The 19,943-nt window shown below is 36.3% G+C and overlaps 1 protein-coding gene across 2 annotated transcripts in view; it reads left to right on the top strand.

The window, feature by feature from the left end:
* The window catches only part of LOC150081692 (pro-neuregulin-2, membrane-bound isoform-like), a 226,125-nt gene extending 207,093 nt beyond the window's left edge, over positions 1-19,032 (top strand). The window contains exon 8 of one of the 2 annotated variants that reach the window (XM_090379553.1): positions 18,632-19,032. In XM_090379553.1, the coding sequence (XP_090235679.1) occupies positions 18,632-18,856 (225 nt within the window). In that variant the 3' untranslated portion in view covers positions 18,857-19,032. The remainder of the gene's footprint in view (positions 1-18,631) is intronic. The other variant, XM_090379552.1, reaches the window with a different exon arrangement.
* The last annotated feature ends 911 nt before the right edge of the window (positions 19,033-19,943 follow it).

Genomic DNA, 19,943 nt, shown 5'->3' on the forward strand with positions numbered 1-19,943 from the left:
AACATAACGAAGAAATTGTGCTGCAAACAGCAAGTCTGTTGCACTCATGCTTTATTCTGCTTCGTAATGCGGTGCAGTGCTTTCATATCAACTTAGATGTGTTTTTCAAAAATTCTTCTGCTACTTTTTATATTGCACGTTTCATTGTTATTATCGTTGTGAATATTTGGACATTATTTCAAGGTGCAACCGCAATTTCTCGTAGAGTCGTCATATTCCAAATCAAAAGGAATGAAAAAAAGAATAGAAAATATCAAGAGGATTTCATGAAGCATGGCTTCACTTATACAGTGTTGATGATGAGCAACGTCCTGTGTGCGTAATATGCTACAAAAAACTGGCTAACGAAAGCATGAAACCTGTTAAATTAATAAGACACTTACATACGAAACATTCAGAGCTAATGAAAAAAAGCTGAATCCTTGTTCAAAAGACACGCCGACTCCACACAAGGTCAGAAATGTTTCATGAAGAAACATACGGCAGTTCCTTGCAAAGCATTACGAGCATTGTTCGAAGTTTCGTATTTAATATGAAAAAAATTGAAATCGCATACTATTGCTGAATCTCTCGTTCTCCCTGCTGCAACAAAAATGATTTCAATTATGCATGGATGCAATTATGCTCTCCTTTCAATCTTGTAAATTCCCTTCTGAATACAAAAAAGCAATAATCATTCCTGTTCCAAAGGGAAACCGTTGTAACTCCATCAACAACTTTCGACCAATAGCTCTACTCTCAGTTTTTGCAAAATTACTTGAAAAAATTCTTCATAGCAGACTCGTGGGTTTTCTTGAAGAAAATCAGCTCATCCATCAACAACAGTATGCTTATCGCTCTAAAAGATCCACTGATCTTGCAATTGTTGACTTCTTCTCAGGGATCATTGATAGTCTTGAAAAGGGTCACTATGCTATAGCACTGTTTCTTGACTTATCTAAAGCTTTTGATTGCATAAACCATACTATTCTACTTAACAAACTCAATAACCTTGGCTTGAGAGGGAAAATTAACCTTCTCCTTGACAACTATCTTACCGATCTGCCGTTTGTCGTAAGAACAAATCAATCATACTCAGACATCTGTTATTTCTCCAGGGGAGTACCTCAAGGCTCACTTCTTGGACCTATCCTATTTGTTCTTTACATCGATGAATTTCTCTCTCTTCTTCCATCTTCTCACCTAATAGCGTATGCCGATGATATTTCCATCCTAACCACAGATAAAGACCCTAATGAGCTCCAACTCAAAATCTCTGCCTTGCTTTCTGTGATGCATAATTGGCTTCAAAAGAATCAGCTCATACTGAATCCAGAAAAATCAAAATATATGGTGTTTAGAACGAAAAACAAACCACTAAATATTGATTTAGACGTAACATACAAAGAAAAACAACCTGAAAGGGTGAATGAAACAAAGTTTCTCGGAATCTGGCTAGATGATAAGCTAAATTGGGCAAAACAAATTACAACCCTACGAAAGAAAACTTCGTCACTAGCGGGAATACTTGCCAGAGCCTCTGCCTGGGTGTCACCTCTTCTCAGACAAGTATTCCTTTCTTTAATTCAGCCGCACTTCACCTATGGAATCATCTCATGGGGAACCACCAGCCAAGAAAACCTCGCGAGAATCGACTCCATTCTCAATCGATGCGTTCGTTCAATTTTGGGCCTTCCCTGGAACGCATCGGTTAGTTCGAGATACAAGGGAGACTCCTAAGCATCTACCAGCTATTGCAGAAAGCCAAGGAGATCCTTGTTTACAGTGCTATGAAGACAGCAGACTTTCCCCCTCTCTTCAGATCCCTTTTCATAACCACAGACGAAGAAGAAATATCATACAATCTAAGAAATGAAGCCAACCTGAAGATTCCGCTTGTCAGAAAAGCATAAAATACAGAGGTGCTAAAACCTGGAACAAACTTCCTGCAAAAATCAAAAATGTCACTTCACTAAATCAATTCAAGAAACTACTAATTGAACACATCACCAGGGATGTCTGATTCAAATTACCTTCTACTCAACTGCTGAATTTTATAAACACCAACATGGAAATAATGTACAAATGTTAAAGGAAGCAGTTGGCAAATAGTTTGTAAATTTCTGTGCATGTATCTCATAATTTTCCTTTTCTCTCCTCACTTAATTGTAAAAATGTTCACAATGATATTATAAGTAGTGATGCTTTTTGAAGTATTCTGTAAAGAAATGTATAAAAAAACTCCAATTTATTTATCTCTTTCCTGTTGAACATTATCTGTACAATTTCATTCACACACCACTAGGAGGTAGCCAGGCTGCCCATAATTCTCTGGCTGGTCTCCGCCAGGGTCGCCTGAGCTTCCTAGGCAGAGGCCAAATAAAAAAATAAATAAAATTAAAATAAATTTTTAAAAATGCTGGGTTAGCAAATCCTACCCTACAGAAGGGTTAGCAGGGAGTCATGTCTGGCTCAGTTGTGGCAAGACCGCGGTTGCCATGTCCATGAAGGTTGTTTTCAGTTAGGGAGTACCGATCCAGTCCTGTTCTTGTCCCCTTACAGAGGAAAGAGTGTCCTTTAGAGATGAAGGATAAGATGAAAGTCAGAAGGCAGTTGGATGTGCAAGGTGTGATCTTCTTACAGCAAACTTGGTAAAAGATAGGTAATATTCTTGCTCAGTGATGTACAGATTTTCTGTCTCGTGGGAGATCATGTATTTTGGAAATTAAACGGCATCTTAAGTCTTCGTAGTGAGGACGCGTATAAACCATATGATCCCAGTCCTCTTCCTGGCCACAGGAGCAGTAGTGGTCCTGCTCAATACCCATCAGGGTCAGTTTCTGTTTGATAGATCCATGCCCAGTAATACGATATGTAGCATGAGAACCAGGAGGGAGCTTTGGGGAAAACTGTAGCTACCTGGGGAATAAATTTATTCGTGATTGGTCCTTTGCTTGTGTGTTCATCTCTGCTGCCAAGTTTGAGTGAGTATAGAGGAGAGGGTTCGCTTTTCCATACGAATCTCGTTTGTGAGATTGATCGTGTGGTTAAGGATGGTTGCCAGAATTCCTCTTTATAGGCGATAGTGTATTCCATGGGGGATCACCTCCAGGTCCAAAGGCAGGACCCCAGCCAAAACTTGAAGAGCAGGAGTGCTGACTGTGCGGCAGGCCCTTGTACATAATCATGAGTAACATGCAGCGCTGGATGGTTCCTAGTTTCCGTATGTTTCTAACAGTGGTGACTCTTGTAAACTGTAAGTAATTATGGGCAGAAAAACAGAAGAGAAGGTGAGTCTTTTTCGTCCCCAGTCGCTCCTACTCACATGTGCGATCATGGCCGTGTAGTTGCAGCTTACTGTCTAACATAATTCCTAAGTATTTGAGTTCCGTGACCAGAGGGATTGTTCGTCCTGCTAGCTTGATCAGTGGTGGTCGGATGGTCTGTAGGGTTCCCTTGAGTAGAATCGATTTGGTTTTAGCAGGAGAGAGCTGCAACTTGTGGAGAGCGGCCCAATCTTGGAGTATCTTTAGGGTATAAGGTATATTGTTGTCATGCGGCCCCAATATACCTTATACCCTAAAGATACTCCAAGATTGGGCCGCTCTCCACAAGTTGCAGCTCTCTCCTGCTAAAACCAAATCGATTCTACTCAAGGGAACCCTACAGACCATCCGACCACCACTGATCAAGCTAGCAGGACGAACACTCCCTCTGGTCACGGAACTCAAATACTTAGGAATTATGTTAGACAGTAAGCTGCAACTACACGGCCATGATCGCACATGTGAGTAGGAGCGACTGGGGTATAGTTTATGGGGTATCTTTAGGGTATAGTTTGCCTTGGCCTCGAGGGATGCTCTGAAGTTTGCAGTTAGCGTGAGGATAAGATCGTCGGCGAAAGCATAAGCAGTGACGTCGCCGAAGTTCGTCGTGAGGAGTTCATCCAGTACGACCTTCCACAAGAAGGAGCCCAAGACAGAGAGCCCTGTGGACATTCTCTGTGAATAGGACGTGTGATGCTACTGTAAGTGGTGGTTATGCAGATTTCCCTTTTGGTAAGGTACTCCTTAATGCAGTTGTACAAATTTCCCGGTATTTGAGCTTGTCGGAGGATACTCTGTCACCAGAGCATATCAAAGACTCCAACAAAATCGACTGAGATTGCCAGATAGTATTTTTCATTGGTAGTTGTGGCTGCTGTAGTGATTCTATGTAGGACATCTTCGGTGCACCGTCCAGAGCGGAATCCAAATTGGTTGTCAGAGTGAAGATTCGCATTTTCATAGTGTTATTTGATTCTCACTAACAAGAGTCGCTCCAAGCTTACTTAAGGTTGTAAGTAATGCGATTGGGCGATATGAGGTGGGTTGTTCCGGAGGTTTTTTAGGGTTCTTGATAATAAGTTTCACATTTGCCAGCTTCCAATCTGTGGGAAAGGATCCTGTGCTAAAACATTTATTAAATAAATCCAGGAAAATGGGCGAATTTGTTTGTACAGCTTTTTTGACAATTTCAGGTTCCAAGAGATCCGGACCAGGACATTTTCTCTCCTTCATTGTGGCAAGGGCCTGCTGCAGTTCGTCAGCAGTAAAGGACTGCTCTACTTGTGCAGTATTATACTCCTTGTTCTGATGGATTATTGCAAATTGGGATGAGATCAGTGGTTGGTTCTCATTAGGAAAGAGGCCGTCCAATATATTGGTTATAGATTGGTTCCAGGTGGTTGTCATAGTTCCTTGTGGAGTCATAGTAGAGTTAATGACTTCTCCTCTGGGGAATTTTTTTGTAGTGATCCGATGTGCAACACCCCAAGGGTAAGTGTTTCCTGCTGTAGTGACCAGATTCTCCCATAATGTTCTTTTCCTAGACCGGATAAGGGTTGTATATTGGTTCCTTAACGTTCTGTAGGCGTTTCTGAGGGCTTCGGAATTTGGCCAGGATGCCCTGGCCCTCTGAAATGTTTTCCTTGCAGAGTTTACTTCTCTATGCAACTGGGTCAGCTCTGGAGACCATCATGGGAAAGGATCCTGAGCAAGGGTTTTTTCCTCTTAATGGCTTGGTTAGAACTTCTGGCGATAATATCTGTAATGGGTCTTTGATATTGATCTGTATCTGCATTGGCCAGAGATGTTGGGAGGTGAGGGGCTTGAAGCTGTGTTTGAAGCGTGTCAACGAAGCAGTTCCAGTCGGCCTTGTCAATGGCGTATCGATTCTCGAGTCGTCGGGTTGGTGGAGGTGCGTAGATGGATCTTGTGAGGTTAAAGGTGATAACTCTGTGATCCGACGTGGTCCAGGCTTCATAGACATACCAGTTTGCTAGCTTCCTTGAGAGTGATCGAGTTGCAAGGGTAATATCGATTGTTGATTCCCAAAGGGTGCTGGAGGAAGTTGGTGGGTTGTTTGAAAGATTCTATATCCTGTAAGTGGAGGTTGCTAGGTATTCTTCCAGGCGTTGGCCATTATAGGTGCCCGGGCGGTCCCCAATGGTACTGAACCACATCGGCGATCTACAATTGACATCCGCTCTGTAATTATTTTCCCATTTGGCAGAGTATTACTCAATTCTTGGAGATAGTTGATTGCTGCGGTGATGTCATCGCCAGGTCTGCAGTAAAGAGAGACAACATGAAACGAGCCCAAGGGGCTAATAACCTGTGCACATACACTCATATCCAGCTCAGGACCCTGGGTGTACCAAGCCCATACTCACCAGATGTGATCTCAGGAAACTAGGTGGCAGGGCCTATCAGAAAATATAGGGTTACTGTGTACTCTAAAAATATAGAGCTACTGTGTACCTGGTCTGCCTCCACAGAGCTTAGTGTTTTGGGAAGGGTGGGTCCCATTAGGGACCCAATGGCTAAAGGGCCAGATAAACAACGGTACACAACACTACAGTTCCCAAAGCCCTCACACTTTTAAATCTCTGGCCTCAACAGTGTACTGTTTCGCATGATAACATATATTACGCAGAGATGGGTAAAACCCCAGGTACGGTTAGACACGAGCACACTATATCAGTGGATTTCGACCTTTTTTTAATAACGACACCCTTAAGCAGTTTATTTTATTTTGCGACACCCCTACTCAATTTTCTGCCTGTTAGATCCGATTATCTATCTATGTATGTATATATATATATATATATGAAATCAGAAAGAATTAATAGAAAATACAAAGTAAGTAAGAGAAAAGAAAGAAAAAGAATGTTAACAACCTAAAAAAAAAAATTTTAATTATAGAATTAAAGGCTGAATTAACAAGCCAATCAAATGTAGATAAGCTGAAAAGGAGGGAAAGAAGAAATTTATTATTAATCAATGTTAAATAATAGTGAGCATCAAACTGAAGGTGATAAGATGGTAAATAGGGAAAAAAATTGATACAAACTAAATAAAATTAGTACATAGATCAGGCATTTCATCAGGGGACTACACCTGACCAGGTACCAAATCACTACGTTTCTATGTAAACTTATGTTAGTGGAGGAAAGATCAAAAATTTTACAAAAAGGGTGGAGGGAGAAAAAGAAATTAGACAAATTAGAGTGTGAATGAATTAACGTAGTGTATGTAAATAAAATATTAAATTAACCAAAATAAAGTGTAAATAAATTAAAGAATGCCTTGTTTTCATGTACATGGCTTAAAAGTATAAAATGTAATGTAAATTCTGAATCGTCCAAAGGACAAAAAGTTTTTGAAAAAGACGAAAAATGTGAATGTATATCATAAAAGTATTAAATGTAACAGGCAGTGGTATAGAAATCGGAAATAATGCAGGGTGAGGGAGGAAATAGGTGATAAAGATAAAGGAGCCGAAAATAACAAGATGAGAAAAGCAAGAATGTCTGAATCGCCCTCGTATTACACTAATAGTTCAACGGGCAGAAGAAAGAAGAATAGAAAGATGAAAAGAAAAGAGTTTTTAAAGGATACTAGACAAGCTAGGCCTTGGCTGTGAGAGTAACAGTAATCGTGGCATGTGATGCAAGAAAGCAAGCATACGAGCTTATGTAGCATCAGCCAAAAAAAAAAAAAAAATTCACACAACCATTCCCTCTAAATGTTTCTTCAGTTCCTCCTTAAATTTATTTAACCAACCAACTTCCACAACGACAGATGGAAGTTTTGTTCCAGCAATTAACCACCCACTGACTAAAGGCAAATTTCCGCACATCTATTCTACAGCTCTTTCCTCAATTTGAATTTATGCCCACTTAGGTTCGAAATCTGAACAAGTGGAAGAATCCCATCAGAATTCAACGTGCTCAACCCATTCAAGGTCTTATACACCTCAACCAGATGACCTCGCAGATGCCTGGTCTCCAGCCGCTGCAATTTGCAGAATTTAAGCCTCTTGGTAAGACGATCCCTTCATTCCCCTCACCAATATTGTTGCCCTTCTCTGTACACGTCATGCAAATCTACCTCCTTCCTAAAATGAGTCCTCCAGACCTGTACGAAGTACTCAAGGCGTGGCCTGACCATTGCCTTTTACAGAGGGAAAATCACCTCCTTTTTCCTGCTAGCAAAATTCCTGTATATCATTGACAAAACCCCATGAGCTGCTCTTGCAGCCTGTCTGCATTGTTCAGAAAACTTCATATCTGACTGAAGAATTATTCCCAGTTCTTTTTCATATTCTACCACCCTAAATGTAGTACCACAAAGTTGGTACATTCCTCTGGAGTTACTTCTACCTGTATGCAGTACTTCGCATTTTTCAATTTTAAACTTCAGTTGCCCCTTCTCAGCCCATCTTTCCAAATTTTCTAGATCCTGTTGCAGTAGCACACTGCCATTACTGTCAATAACAACCCTGCACACCTTTGTATCATCTGCAAACTTCGACACTAAACCTGATATACTTTCATCAATATCACTGGTAAATAAACCAAAAACCGAACCCTGTGGGACTCCACTAATAACATTAGTCCACAAAGAGCAGCGCCCATTGATTACCACCCTCTATCTTCTCCCACTCAACCATCCTTTTATCCACTGTAGCAACTTGCCCTTAATACCATTAAGCTCCAATTTGTACAGTAGTCTTCCATGCGCAACAGTGTCAAAAGCTTTCCTGAAATCCAAGTATATGATATCAAAATTATTTTTTGCATCCAGTTCTTTTGTAACCACATCATAATATCCAATCAAATTTGTCAGACAAGACTTTCCCTTAACAAACCCATACTGTGTCTGAATTATTGCTGCAGTCTTGTCTAGATGATCCTGCAATGCATCTTTAACCAATGACTCCATTATTTTACCTGGAACAGAAGTTAAACTAACTGGTCTGTAATTACTCGTGCCACCCTTCGAACCCCCTTTGGAATTGAGAATACATTAGCACATCTCCAGTCCTTGGGACCTCACCAGAGTCCAAGGATGCTCTCATAATTATGGCTAAGGTTTGCTTAGTTCCTTTGCCACCTCCTTTAATATAACTGGATAGATCCCATCCACCCCAGGTGCCTTTCTTATGTTTAACTTCAACAATTTCTCCTCCACTTTGCATTAGCATTAGTAGAGGCATTTGATGCAAGAAAGCAAGCTTATGCAGCATCAGCCAGAAACAAAAAAATTGCTCTCAGTTATTACAAAGTCATTAAGCACCCTGCTACAATTTGATAACCTTCTGGCATTTTCAATCCTTAATAACTCCTCATGTGTGAATATAGATGCAAAATACTCATTCAGTTTGTTTGCTATCTGAGCAGGATCATCAACAGTGGAACCATCGATATTACGTAGACCAATCTGATTCATCCCCTTCCTTTTAGAGTTTATTATATAAGTAAAGTACTGTATTTATTATATAAAAAACAACATTTTGGAATTCAAAAGTACATCACCAAGGGTGTCAAGACTACTACTACTCAGGAGTTCTGAGAGGTATAAGCTAAAGGTTATAATGATTTATGCACCAACATCGAGCCATGATGATGAAGAGGTTGAAGAAATGTACATCGAAATTGATTCTTCTAGACGAAAAGAAAACTTACTACACTATCATTATTGGGGACTTCAATACTAAGGTTGGAAAGAGACAAAACAGCGCAGAAAGGGGGAAACAATAGGAAATTTTGGAACTGGTGAAAGACTTGTGGAATTTGCAGGATCTAGAGCAGGGGTGGGCAACTTTTTTTCGTCAGCGGGCCGAATGAAATTTTCGTATCATGATGCGGGCCGAATGAAATTTTCGCATCATGATACGGGCCGGAATAGATTGAACGATTTAATAAAAAAAAATCAGAACCTAAAAAATGTTATATTACTTGAATTACCAAATTATTAATGTATTTTTAAAAAAAATATCTGAATGTCCAATTATCATTGAAAATGCGGCATTCGGCATCAATTTTTCTTTTTTTTTTAATTGGCTCATTTTATGGGCTATAAATTATATTAAATTAAAAAATTGTAATAATTAGAAAAGGCATAAAACAAAATATCTCGCACCAATATCATGTTTTTCAATAAGAAGTCAAACCCAAAGGAACTTCGTTCGATCGATGCTACAATAATAATGAGGAAATAACTTTGACGCTGCGTAGAATCACTTGGTTACTGTTGTACTGGCCGCGATTCTCGATTTTGCCGAACGTTTACGGCGAGTGTAGTCAGGTATGGATTTTCTATTTTTATGCATTTACCGAGGGGGCCGGATTCAACATCGTCGCGGGCCGGATGTGGCCCGTGGGCCGGATGTGGCCCGTGGGCCGGCTGTTGCCCACCCCTGATCTAGAGGAATGTCAGTAATGAACACTTTTTCCAAGAAAAGGGTGAATAGAAAGTGGACATGGAAGAGCTCAAATGGATTAATAACTAATGAAATCGACTTCATCCTCACTAACAGAAGATATATCTGAATGATGTTACTGTCCTGAACAAGGTAAATGTTGGAAGTGATCACAGAATGGTAAGATGCACACTTGATATAGATGTAAGAAAAGAAAGGAAAAAAACTGACTCGAGTAAATAATACAAAGGTCTTTGAGATAACAGAAGAGTAGAAAAAGCAGTATGTACTGGAACTTAAGAACAAGTTTGAGCTTCTACAGACTGTTCAGGACCAAGATATCGACGAAGAATATTACAACTTTCTGAAAGTGATAAAGCCCAAGAAACCTATAGTTAAAAAGAAATCCAAAGAAGAAAAAATCAGTCAAGAAACACTTGTCATAATGAACCGAAGACGACAAACGAAGAGCAAGAAAAACACTGACAGGGAGAAATTCGAGTATACTGAGTTATGCAGAGCCATTAGAAACAGACTCAGAGAGGACATAAGAAGATTTAACACAAGAAAAGTAGAACAAGCATTAAGGGAAAACAAAGGATTTAAATCAGCAGTCATGAGCAGTAATACAGAAAGACAGATGATACTGAAGAATAGCAATGGTGTACTTATGAAAAGTAGAGAAGGCATAATTCAAATAGTAGAAGACTACTATAGAGAATTATACAAGGAGCGAGGGAATGATGCCAGCAGTGGGGAAGATGGATCGCAAATTAGCAATACATACGACATACCCGATATTCTTCCTGATGAGGTAGAACATGCATTAAAGAAAATGAAGAATCAGAAAGCTCGGGGGGAAGATGAAGATACTGTAGAGTTGTTAAAATTGGGAGGAAGAGACATGACACAAAAACTGGCAAGACTCTTCACAAAATACATTAGGAAAGGTGTGGCGCCTAAGGAGCGGAATAATGCAATCATACTTTTGCTGCAAAAGAAAGGAGATAAATAAGAAATTGGAAATTATAGACCAATTAACTTGTTATTCCACATGTAAAAGTTGTTCACAAGGGTTATTACTAACAGATTAGAAAGAATACTTGATGAGAATCGACCGAAAGAGCAAGCTGGCTTTAGGAGAGGATTCTCAACTATGGATCACCTTCAGTTAATGTTACAGCTAATGGAGAAGGCAAATGAATATAAAACACCATTATGCCTGGCATTTGACTCCATACAGCATAAGGCAATGTTTCGGACACTGGAAAGATAAGGCATAGATACCCCATATATTATGATTTTGAAGAAAATATGTGAGAATGCTACCTCCTTTATTAGACTATAACAAAGACAGTAATAAATTTAAAATTGAGAAAGGAGTTCGACAAGAAGACACATCTCCGAAGTTGTTTACTGCTGCCCTGGAGGAAGTTTTCAGAAGATTAGACTGGTCGCAGAAAGGAGTCAATGTGAATGGAGAGTACCTAAACCATTTACGATTTGCAGATGACATTGTGGTTATAAGCCATGATTCCAAAGAATTAGAGGAAAATCTTAATCAGTTATGCACAGTTAGTAAGGATTTTGGATCTATGGCGTAAGTAAAAATGGAATATAAACAGAAAGAGAGCTATGGCGACTGTGGAGTTGCTCAGTAGAAAGCTGAGTAAAAAGGACACAGGTGCCCTCTAAAGCTATTAAAATAAATTTAGATATTGAAAAAAAAAATAAAATAATAAATGTGAATCTAATGTGTATATTAAGGCTGACTGGAGAAAAATTCTGAAAGAAATGTGAGAGAGCAACATGTCATAGACGATAGCAGAGAAAACGAAATACCGTTACGATTGTAAATGATTATTTATAGTAATAAAGAAAATAAACTTAGAGAGTGAAAAAGCATGAACATTGTTCAGAGAGAAGTCATGTAATGCGTTCACTTTCAAAGTAGTGGAAATACCACCATTAAAATATACATCTGTACAGCAAAACAAGTATCAGGTTAGCACTAAACAAAATGGGACATAATGAATCCAAATTTTTGTTTGATGAAAGCCGACATTTTTTTATAATATAATTAATAAAGTTAATTGGAATATCGTTAATGCGTAATTTAGTATATAGGCCATTTAAGGCATTAATGAAAAGTGTTTGATTGGTGCTTAAATTTGCAAGACGAATAATTTGTGTACAGATGATGTTTTTATGAACTTTAATAGAAATATTTGAATTCCAATTAGTTAGATAAATAATGTTAAAATTAAATTTACTTCTTTTATCAGATAATTCCAAATTATGACGAAGTGGGGGACTATTTAAAGTAATACTTAAATCAAGGAAGTTTGCGTGTTGATTACCGTTATTTTCTTTATTCAAGGTGAGTTCTCGATTGGGTATATAGTTTTTGCAATATTTTCGAAATGAACATTCAAAACCAGGATGTCGTCGACGTATCGAAATGCATAGAAATTATGGTTTGGGTTATTATGAGTATATAAATCTTCGTAATAATGTAGAAATAAATTAGATACTATGCTTGAAATTTGTGTGCCCATGGGCACTCCTACAGTTTGTCTATAAGTACATTTACCATCATAAATGAAATTGTTGAGAATACATAGGTTAATATAGTTATTCCAAACAACCTCATCCACAAGTAGAACGTTCTTATATTTAGAGTATAATTGATTAAGTACAAAAATAATCAAATGATGTAGTAAAGAGGTAAATAAGTTTGAAAAGTCATATGTTTCAATGCTGAAAATGTTGGTATTAGAATTAATGGTTTTGATGACGTTATGATTATTATTGATGATCCAGGTAGATGGAAAACTAATGAAGATAGTATTTAGCAATTAAAAAAATTGTTTGCCTAGCAGATAACAGCCACTTTTTCTAGCACTAGTAATGAATCTGAAGCCAACAGGATGCTTGTGGAACTTGGCTATTATATATAAGAATGGTAAAGTAGAATTACGAATTTTAGTGTGCAATTTTTTATGCAAGGCCATAAGTTTTTTAATGGTTGCATTAATGCCAAGTTAACAACGCAAAAAGGTAGTGCTGCTGTCAACTTCCTTTTTTAAGAGTGGTATAATAAAATTGTTTGCAAAAAATTGCAAAATTGTTAGAAGCCTTATCCACAGTGATGATAAAGTTCTGTTACCATATGTGATGATAAAGTTCTGTTATAAATCCAGAATGTTTTTTTTTTTTTTTTTTTTTTTTTTATGATAAGAATACCTAATGTCCGGATTATTATAAAGATTATAAGCCTCTGAAACTGTTTTTAAAATGTCTTGGTATATAATATTTATCCAATGTTGAAATGCTTCATAAGGTGACGTCTATTTGTAAGCTAACTTATTGCATAAATGCAAGATATTAAGATACAGTTCTTTATAGATGTTATTTAAATAGGCTTTATGGATTAGCCTAAATTGGAATCCTCTTTCCATGACAGACTTGAGTGAGACGTTATTGACGATATCCAGATTGCCAGTTATAATATGTCCATGATGTTGATCTACGAAAGGAGCATATATGGGATTATTGCAGTGACATGGAAGATCCGAAAGTTGCAAATTGGCTTAGTTGGTAGCTAATGTTTTATAGTTGCATATTTTAAGTCCAATAGGAGATTCATAGCTGAAACAGTGATGAATATCGAACCTAAAATTGCTATTCAATGGGAGAAAACTATTACGATTGTTAAGCAAATGATGCCAAGGAATTTTATCAAACCAGCTATGTGTAAATTTAATAATGCAATATTCATTGCTGTACGTGGTGATATTACCTATTCTAAAAAGAGATATCTAGAATATGCTTAAGCTGGACATTCTTGAATTTAAAATTATTAATGAAAGAAGTTAATGCTTTAAGTACAGAATTTTTAATGTTGAAGAGAAAAAGAGAAATATTTTTTTTCCCAAGAGCTAACAATATTGCTGAAATTGTGCTGAATATGTCTGCAATCTCGGAACATTTTATTTCCACGTTTGTATCTACGTTTGGTATGGTTGAGGAAATGACTAAGATGAAATAAATTGTAAATACAGTAGTTAGTGTTTAAACAACCATTACTTAAAAAGATTTTATTAAAAAATTTGTTATTTAGACTATATGGATATAAAGACTTATGTGCACACATATATATAAATTTTCATAATAATCTCATAGGATATTATCGTTAATGATAGCAATGATTTTAATTTTGACGTTAAAACCATGATGGTGGAAATGTAAAAGTTCTATATTTGTATCATAATTTGTGCCAAATGAAAGGTTTTTGCTCTTGGATCTGTCCATTAATTCTAATATTGAGAGAGTTTGAAGTTTGGCCAACATATTTAATGTTGCATACGTTGCAAGTAAGCAAATATATGTTATTATAAGTTTTACAAAAAGGAGTGGAGGCAGAATTAGAGTTCGTCTCAGAGTTATCGATCATGGGGCAAGTAAGACATCGTTTGTCTAAACATTTTCGAAAAAATAATTTTGATTCAAAATATGTTTGTTATATGTGGATTCAGAATCCAAGTGGTTAGAACTAAAGGTATGATTCTCCTGAATAATATTTGACACTACCTCCTCAGGAGTAAGATGTAGCACAACACGTTTTCTAGCTGAACTAGAGGCGACGCAGTGCTGACCCGCCGTATTATTTGATATGATTGTGTTCATGTAAAATAAGATAAATTGAATAGGGCAAGTTGTGTTAGCGACGAAATTCGTGTACATGAAAACAAGGCATTGTTTAATTTATTTACACTTTATTTTGTTTAATTTAATATTTTATTTACATACACTACGTTAATTCATTTACACTCTAATTTGTTTAATTTAATATTTTAATTACACACACTGCATTGGGGCTACCTTACGTTTTTGGAGGTTTTATCTTTTTCTCCCCCCCCCTTTGTAATATTTTTAATCTTTCCTCCATTAACATAAGTTTGCATAGAAACGTAGTGATTTGGTACATGATCTGATGAAATGCATCAATTTTTTTTTTTTTCCCTATTTACCGTCTTACCACCCTCAATTTGATGCTCACTATTATTTGGCATTGATTAATAATAAATTTCTTCTTTCCTTTCAGCTCATCTACATTTGATTGGCTTGTTAATTCAGCCTTTAATTCTATATAATTTTACAATTTTTTTTTTTTTTTTTTTATTTCTCATTCTTTTCTCTTATTTACTTTTCTTCTATTAGGCTCGGTACCTTGTGTTAAATACTTCTCCATCTTTTTGCATTTTCTATTAATTCTTTCTAATTTCATCAATATACTTTTGTATCCTGTTTTTGCAGCATTGAGCATTCAGGTGCAATTCCTGTTTTTCTCTTTCTTTGCATTTCCTGTTCATACATACTATATATACATATATATGATAGTTATTATAATCATATATATATATAGTGGCAAACATTTATTTGACATAATATTAACAATGGAGTACGAGATGGATGCATTTCATAATGTTACAACAGATGCTCGAAGGTTCCACCATGAGACGCGATGCATGGTGACACCGACGCAGCATGGATTGGCGGACACGGTCGAACACACCTGGAGTTTCTTTGACAGTAGTTAGTTAGTTAGTTATTTGGTTTTTAGGAGCATTAGCAACTAAAATTTCATTGCTTTGTAATAAATGTGCCCACACATTTATTACAAAGCAATGTTGTGCCGCATGGGAGCGCACACCGTGTGGGCCCTCTGCTAATCCATACACTAGGTGCATGTCTGCCAGCTCACAGTTAGTATATCGATGCATGCTCTTCGTGCGGCGACTACTGCTTGAATGAGTAAACCAGAAATTTTCCCTCTCCCGAACTGATGAACAGCGCCGTGTACCGACTTACGGTGACGTTTCCAGTTATGGGTTCCTATGCGATTCACATTCCTTTAGATGTTACCTACCTCCCCTAAACGTTTGTACCAATATTTTTGAGACACCCTGTATAACTATCATATATATATATATATATATATATATATATATATATATATATATATAGTTTCATATATATATGTATGTGAGGTAAAAGTTAGGCAAAAGTAATAAAAATAAATAAATATGGCTATGTAGCTATCATTAGAGGCAGCAAATGCACATCCTCCACATGATGCCTAATTATATCTGATAATTAAAATAAATATGATATTTAAAATAAAAACATCAGCCAGTAGTACGGCAATAATACAGAGCGAAACGAAACGCAAAATAATAATAATAAAATAAAGAAACAGGGAAGGGAAAGTAGAGATAATAGGACAAAAAGGTAGTCGATAATCCCCTGTAAAATTTAGTCAATTAAGTCATTAAACCCAATTAATAAAAAAGTAAATTTAAAATAATGCCAATTATAAATAATTTAGCGGTACCCCTCCCCCCTCGAAGGTACCAGTTCCAAAAAACGTGAAATCTCACCAAAAACGGGTTAAAGAAACTACCAAAAAACTAAAATATCAAAATGATAGACTGACCATCATGCCCCATATCGACAGAGGACCACGAGGCCAATAATGGTCATGGAATCGCTGCATTTCAATCGTCATACAAATCATCGCAAAGGCAGAAATATCGAAGAACCAAACCACCCCTCCATTCTCCGATAGATCAACCAATGCAGAGGATTTGCATGGCGGTGGTCCTTGATTGGAGGAATGAATGGACAATATGGCGGATGAGTAGAAATGTTCTCCGTTTGCATATAAAAGTACAGGCAGTTCTCGCTTTACGAGTTCCTAGGTTTACGAGTTTTTTTTTTTTTTTTTTTTTTTTTTTTTTTGCTCCCCAAGTATCAACAAAATTGATACATAATATACTTGGTATTTATGAATGTTAAACATTCATAAATACCGCATTCCAAACCACGTGCGTACCCCCCTTTACGATATTAATCAGTTCCAGAGACATCATCGTATCGTTAAAATATCGTAATGTAAACCCAATAACACATTGTTTTTTGGTAATTCGTTTCAAGATTTTGGAATTTGAAATTTCCGCTGTATAACTAAGCTATTTATCTCTCTAAAATATCATTTTTTAAGGTCACGGAGCGTGACCTTAAGGCCATATAAAAATCGTGAGCGTAGTTTCTAAATTGTATTAGTTGCCAATTCAAATCATTAAAATGTACTACACTTTCATCGTTATCATATGTTCCGTTAAAAAAAGAATCAATTTTAAACGCCTTTGTGATATTTTTCTAAAGCACATTTCTGAAAGTTACGACCATAAAACAATTTGCACTTTCCGGTTTATTGGGCTTTTCTGTTACTGCAAGCAATTATAAACTGGTAGTAAACTTGATCTTCTTGCATTTGTGAAAATACAGATAGCTGGAATTGTATGGTTTTTTACGTTATTATGGTGAAATGTGTTTCTCCTTTACTGAAATCTTCAATCGTATAAAAAACATAAATTTTCAGAATCTTCTCATCATTCCTTTTTTTTTAAGCTTCGTAAACTTGTTACTCCACGCGAATAGTGTTAGTTGCAATTTGTGTATGCCGTTAAAAAATGCTATGCATGCAATCGTGAAATTTATAATTAAAAGAGATTGTTTCCAAGATAAACGCCTCTTGAAACATTTCTGAAGAAGACAACTCCTTGGCAACAAACCAATGAGTGCCGAGCCAATAATGAGTGATCAACGAGTGTGCATTTAGTCGATGATGATGAAGAATAAACATTCTTTAACATCTAGCCCCAGGGGCTCACATCTGGTGAGTATGGGCATGGCACACCTAGGATCCTGAACTAAGTATCATCATTCTTCTCTTTCTTGGTGATTCCTTTCTACTTCTCTCTCTCTCTCCGGGTAACTCGGAATTTTTTTTTTTTTTTTTGCTGGTGCAGCATAAGCCTTAGGCTTCCTTGAACCATATGGCTAATAATAATAATACTAATCTGTAAGTAGTAAAAATTTCTCTATTATAATTTGCTTGATTTTACAGGCCACGTTTTCATTTCTTTGGATAAATCAATCATTGTTTAAACATAAACTAATTTCATTGTTGAGAACGTAACAACTATTTTTAACCTTATGTCTATGGGAAATAAATTCCCTCTTAACGAGTTTTCGCTTTACGAGCGCGCGCTAGGAACGCATAACTCGTAAAGTCAAGAACTACCTATAGTTGCTGTTTGAGAAAGTTGTTTTTTGGTATCAGCTTAGTAACTGTATAAATCATGAGAAATGGGTTATATTTCAGTTATTAAAGAGAAACGGGTTACATTTCAGTAATTGCATTATATAAGTACTGTAGCATACTGCGAACTAACATTCGTATTTGTAATTTGTTTGATTAAATCAGAGTATGAAATACGGTTGCATTTCTCGCGCTGTCTACAAAACGTTCGCTGAATTTGGGTATATGCAGTGAAGTGAAAATAGTTATTCTATATATTATTAGTTAATTAATTGATAGCACGATAATTTATTTACCTTTCACTATTATTAATCATAGAAAAAGAAAAAAATCGATTAATTTAAGAAATAAAAATCGAAGTCTCCTAAAATGTAATGCGCTGCGTACATTACTTTTTTTGTTCCGTGTATTTGGCCTAGTCAAATTATAACTTCTATATATTTGCATATCGATTAATTAAAATTGGAAGAAATACACAGTCGCCTTCGATGCTGATATGATATTTTGTTCTATTTAACTAAGAGTAAAATACAAAATCATTACCACAATTTTAAGAGGGAATCAATGCCAATAAACAACAGCACTCTGTCCCTACCCACACCCCAAACTAAATCTGCCACTGAGCTTTGCCACAAATTTAGATCAGAAAATTTTTATTTCATCAAAATGCATTCAATTCCTTCCTTTGATAGTAAAACACATTTTAATTAGTTTTCTTCGTTTTCCTTCTATTAGATAAATGGAAAGACAAGTGCTCCACAAGACAGAATAGTGGACGGTACATCCGATTCGGAAGGCGGTAATGAACCCTCTATTGAAGCGCCTGTTCTCCAAACAGCACAACTTAGTCAACGCCAACGTCTGCATGCGGTGTCATCTTTCTCTCCGTTTGTAAAGAAAAACTATTCTGGGGGCTGTCAGCCATTTAAAAAGCCTGAAATCTCATGCAGAAGTGAATGAAATATGAAGAAATGAATTGGAAATTTCGGAATATAAAATATTTCTGCAAAGAAATCTTTGCTTTGTGAGAAATGAATAGTATGTAGAATTTTAGAACCAGAAGAAAAATTTAACCTTGCTGTTTTATCTATGTTAAATCAAAACTGTTTGGCTGTGTTGTGAAATGGTTATCTGTATTAGTCCTTTTGAAGCTAAGTTTAAGTGCATTCCTTATCTCCAAATTTTTAATATCTCAGTCATTTTTTTGATAATAATAGTTTCGGTCGTTATTATTTCATATATGAATTCCTTATCTACAGATTTAACTTGCTCCTATTTTAAAAGCACTTTATATGAGAACGTGGCCCGGTAATGAAACAGGATGAAATAAAAGAAACCTATAATTTTTTTAAATACAAATGTGAGTTAAAAACCTATCAAGCATATATTAAAAAATACCTTATATTCTTTAATATAATTCATTCTATCTAGACTGGAAAATTCTGACATTTCCACGAAAGGGGAAAAATGCAGAAAAAGTAAACCGTTATATATTTTAACTTGAATAGAAGCCTGCATTATTATTTAATGGATTATATACAGGGCGGCCATTTCTCTTGCCTTTCATTCAGTGTTAAAGTATAATAAATTAGAAAACAACTTCCATACTGAATTCTATAATATTCCTATCCGACCATCGTTTTTTATACTAACATTCACCTTCTGCGCTAATTTATTCAAAATTTTAATCTTTTGTTTGGAAGAAATTATACTTCAGTTTGCTTTTAATTCTATTTTAATTATACACTTTACTTAGTTGCATACTTTCTCAAGTATCCCCCCCCCCCCCTGGAAACCTCAAAAAAAGTATCCTCTGCTTATTATGCAGTGATTCAACTATCTTTTTCTTTCTTTATATATATAAAGAAATATATATGTGAAGAATGTAATATTACAATGCAAAACTTCTGCATTTTCTTTTACTTTACTGAAGTTGGCATAGCTGTCTCAAAAATCCAGCTTCTCACTACAGCTTATGAACATGCACACACTTCACAAAACTTAAAATGTCGTAGGACGAAGAAGCAAGAAACTAAGCTTTAATATA

Source organism: Mastigoproctus giganteus, chromosome 8 (genome assembly GCF_048544385.1).
Source record: "Mastigoproctus giganteus isolate SK-2022 chromosome 8, ASM4854438v1, whole genome shotgun sequence".
In the NCBI taxonomy this organism is placed as follows: Eukaryota; Metazoa; Arthropoda; class Arachnida; order Uropygi; family Thelyphonidae; genus Mastigoproctus; species Mastigoproctus giganteus.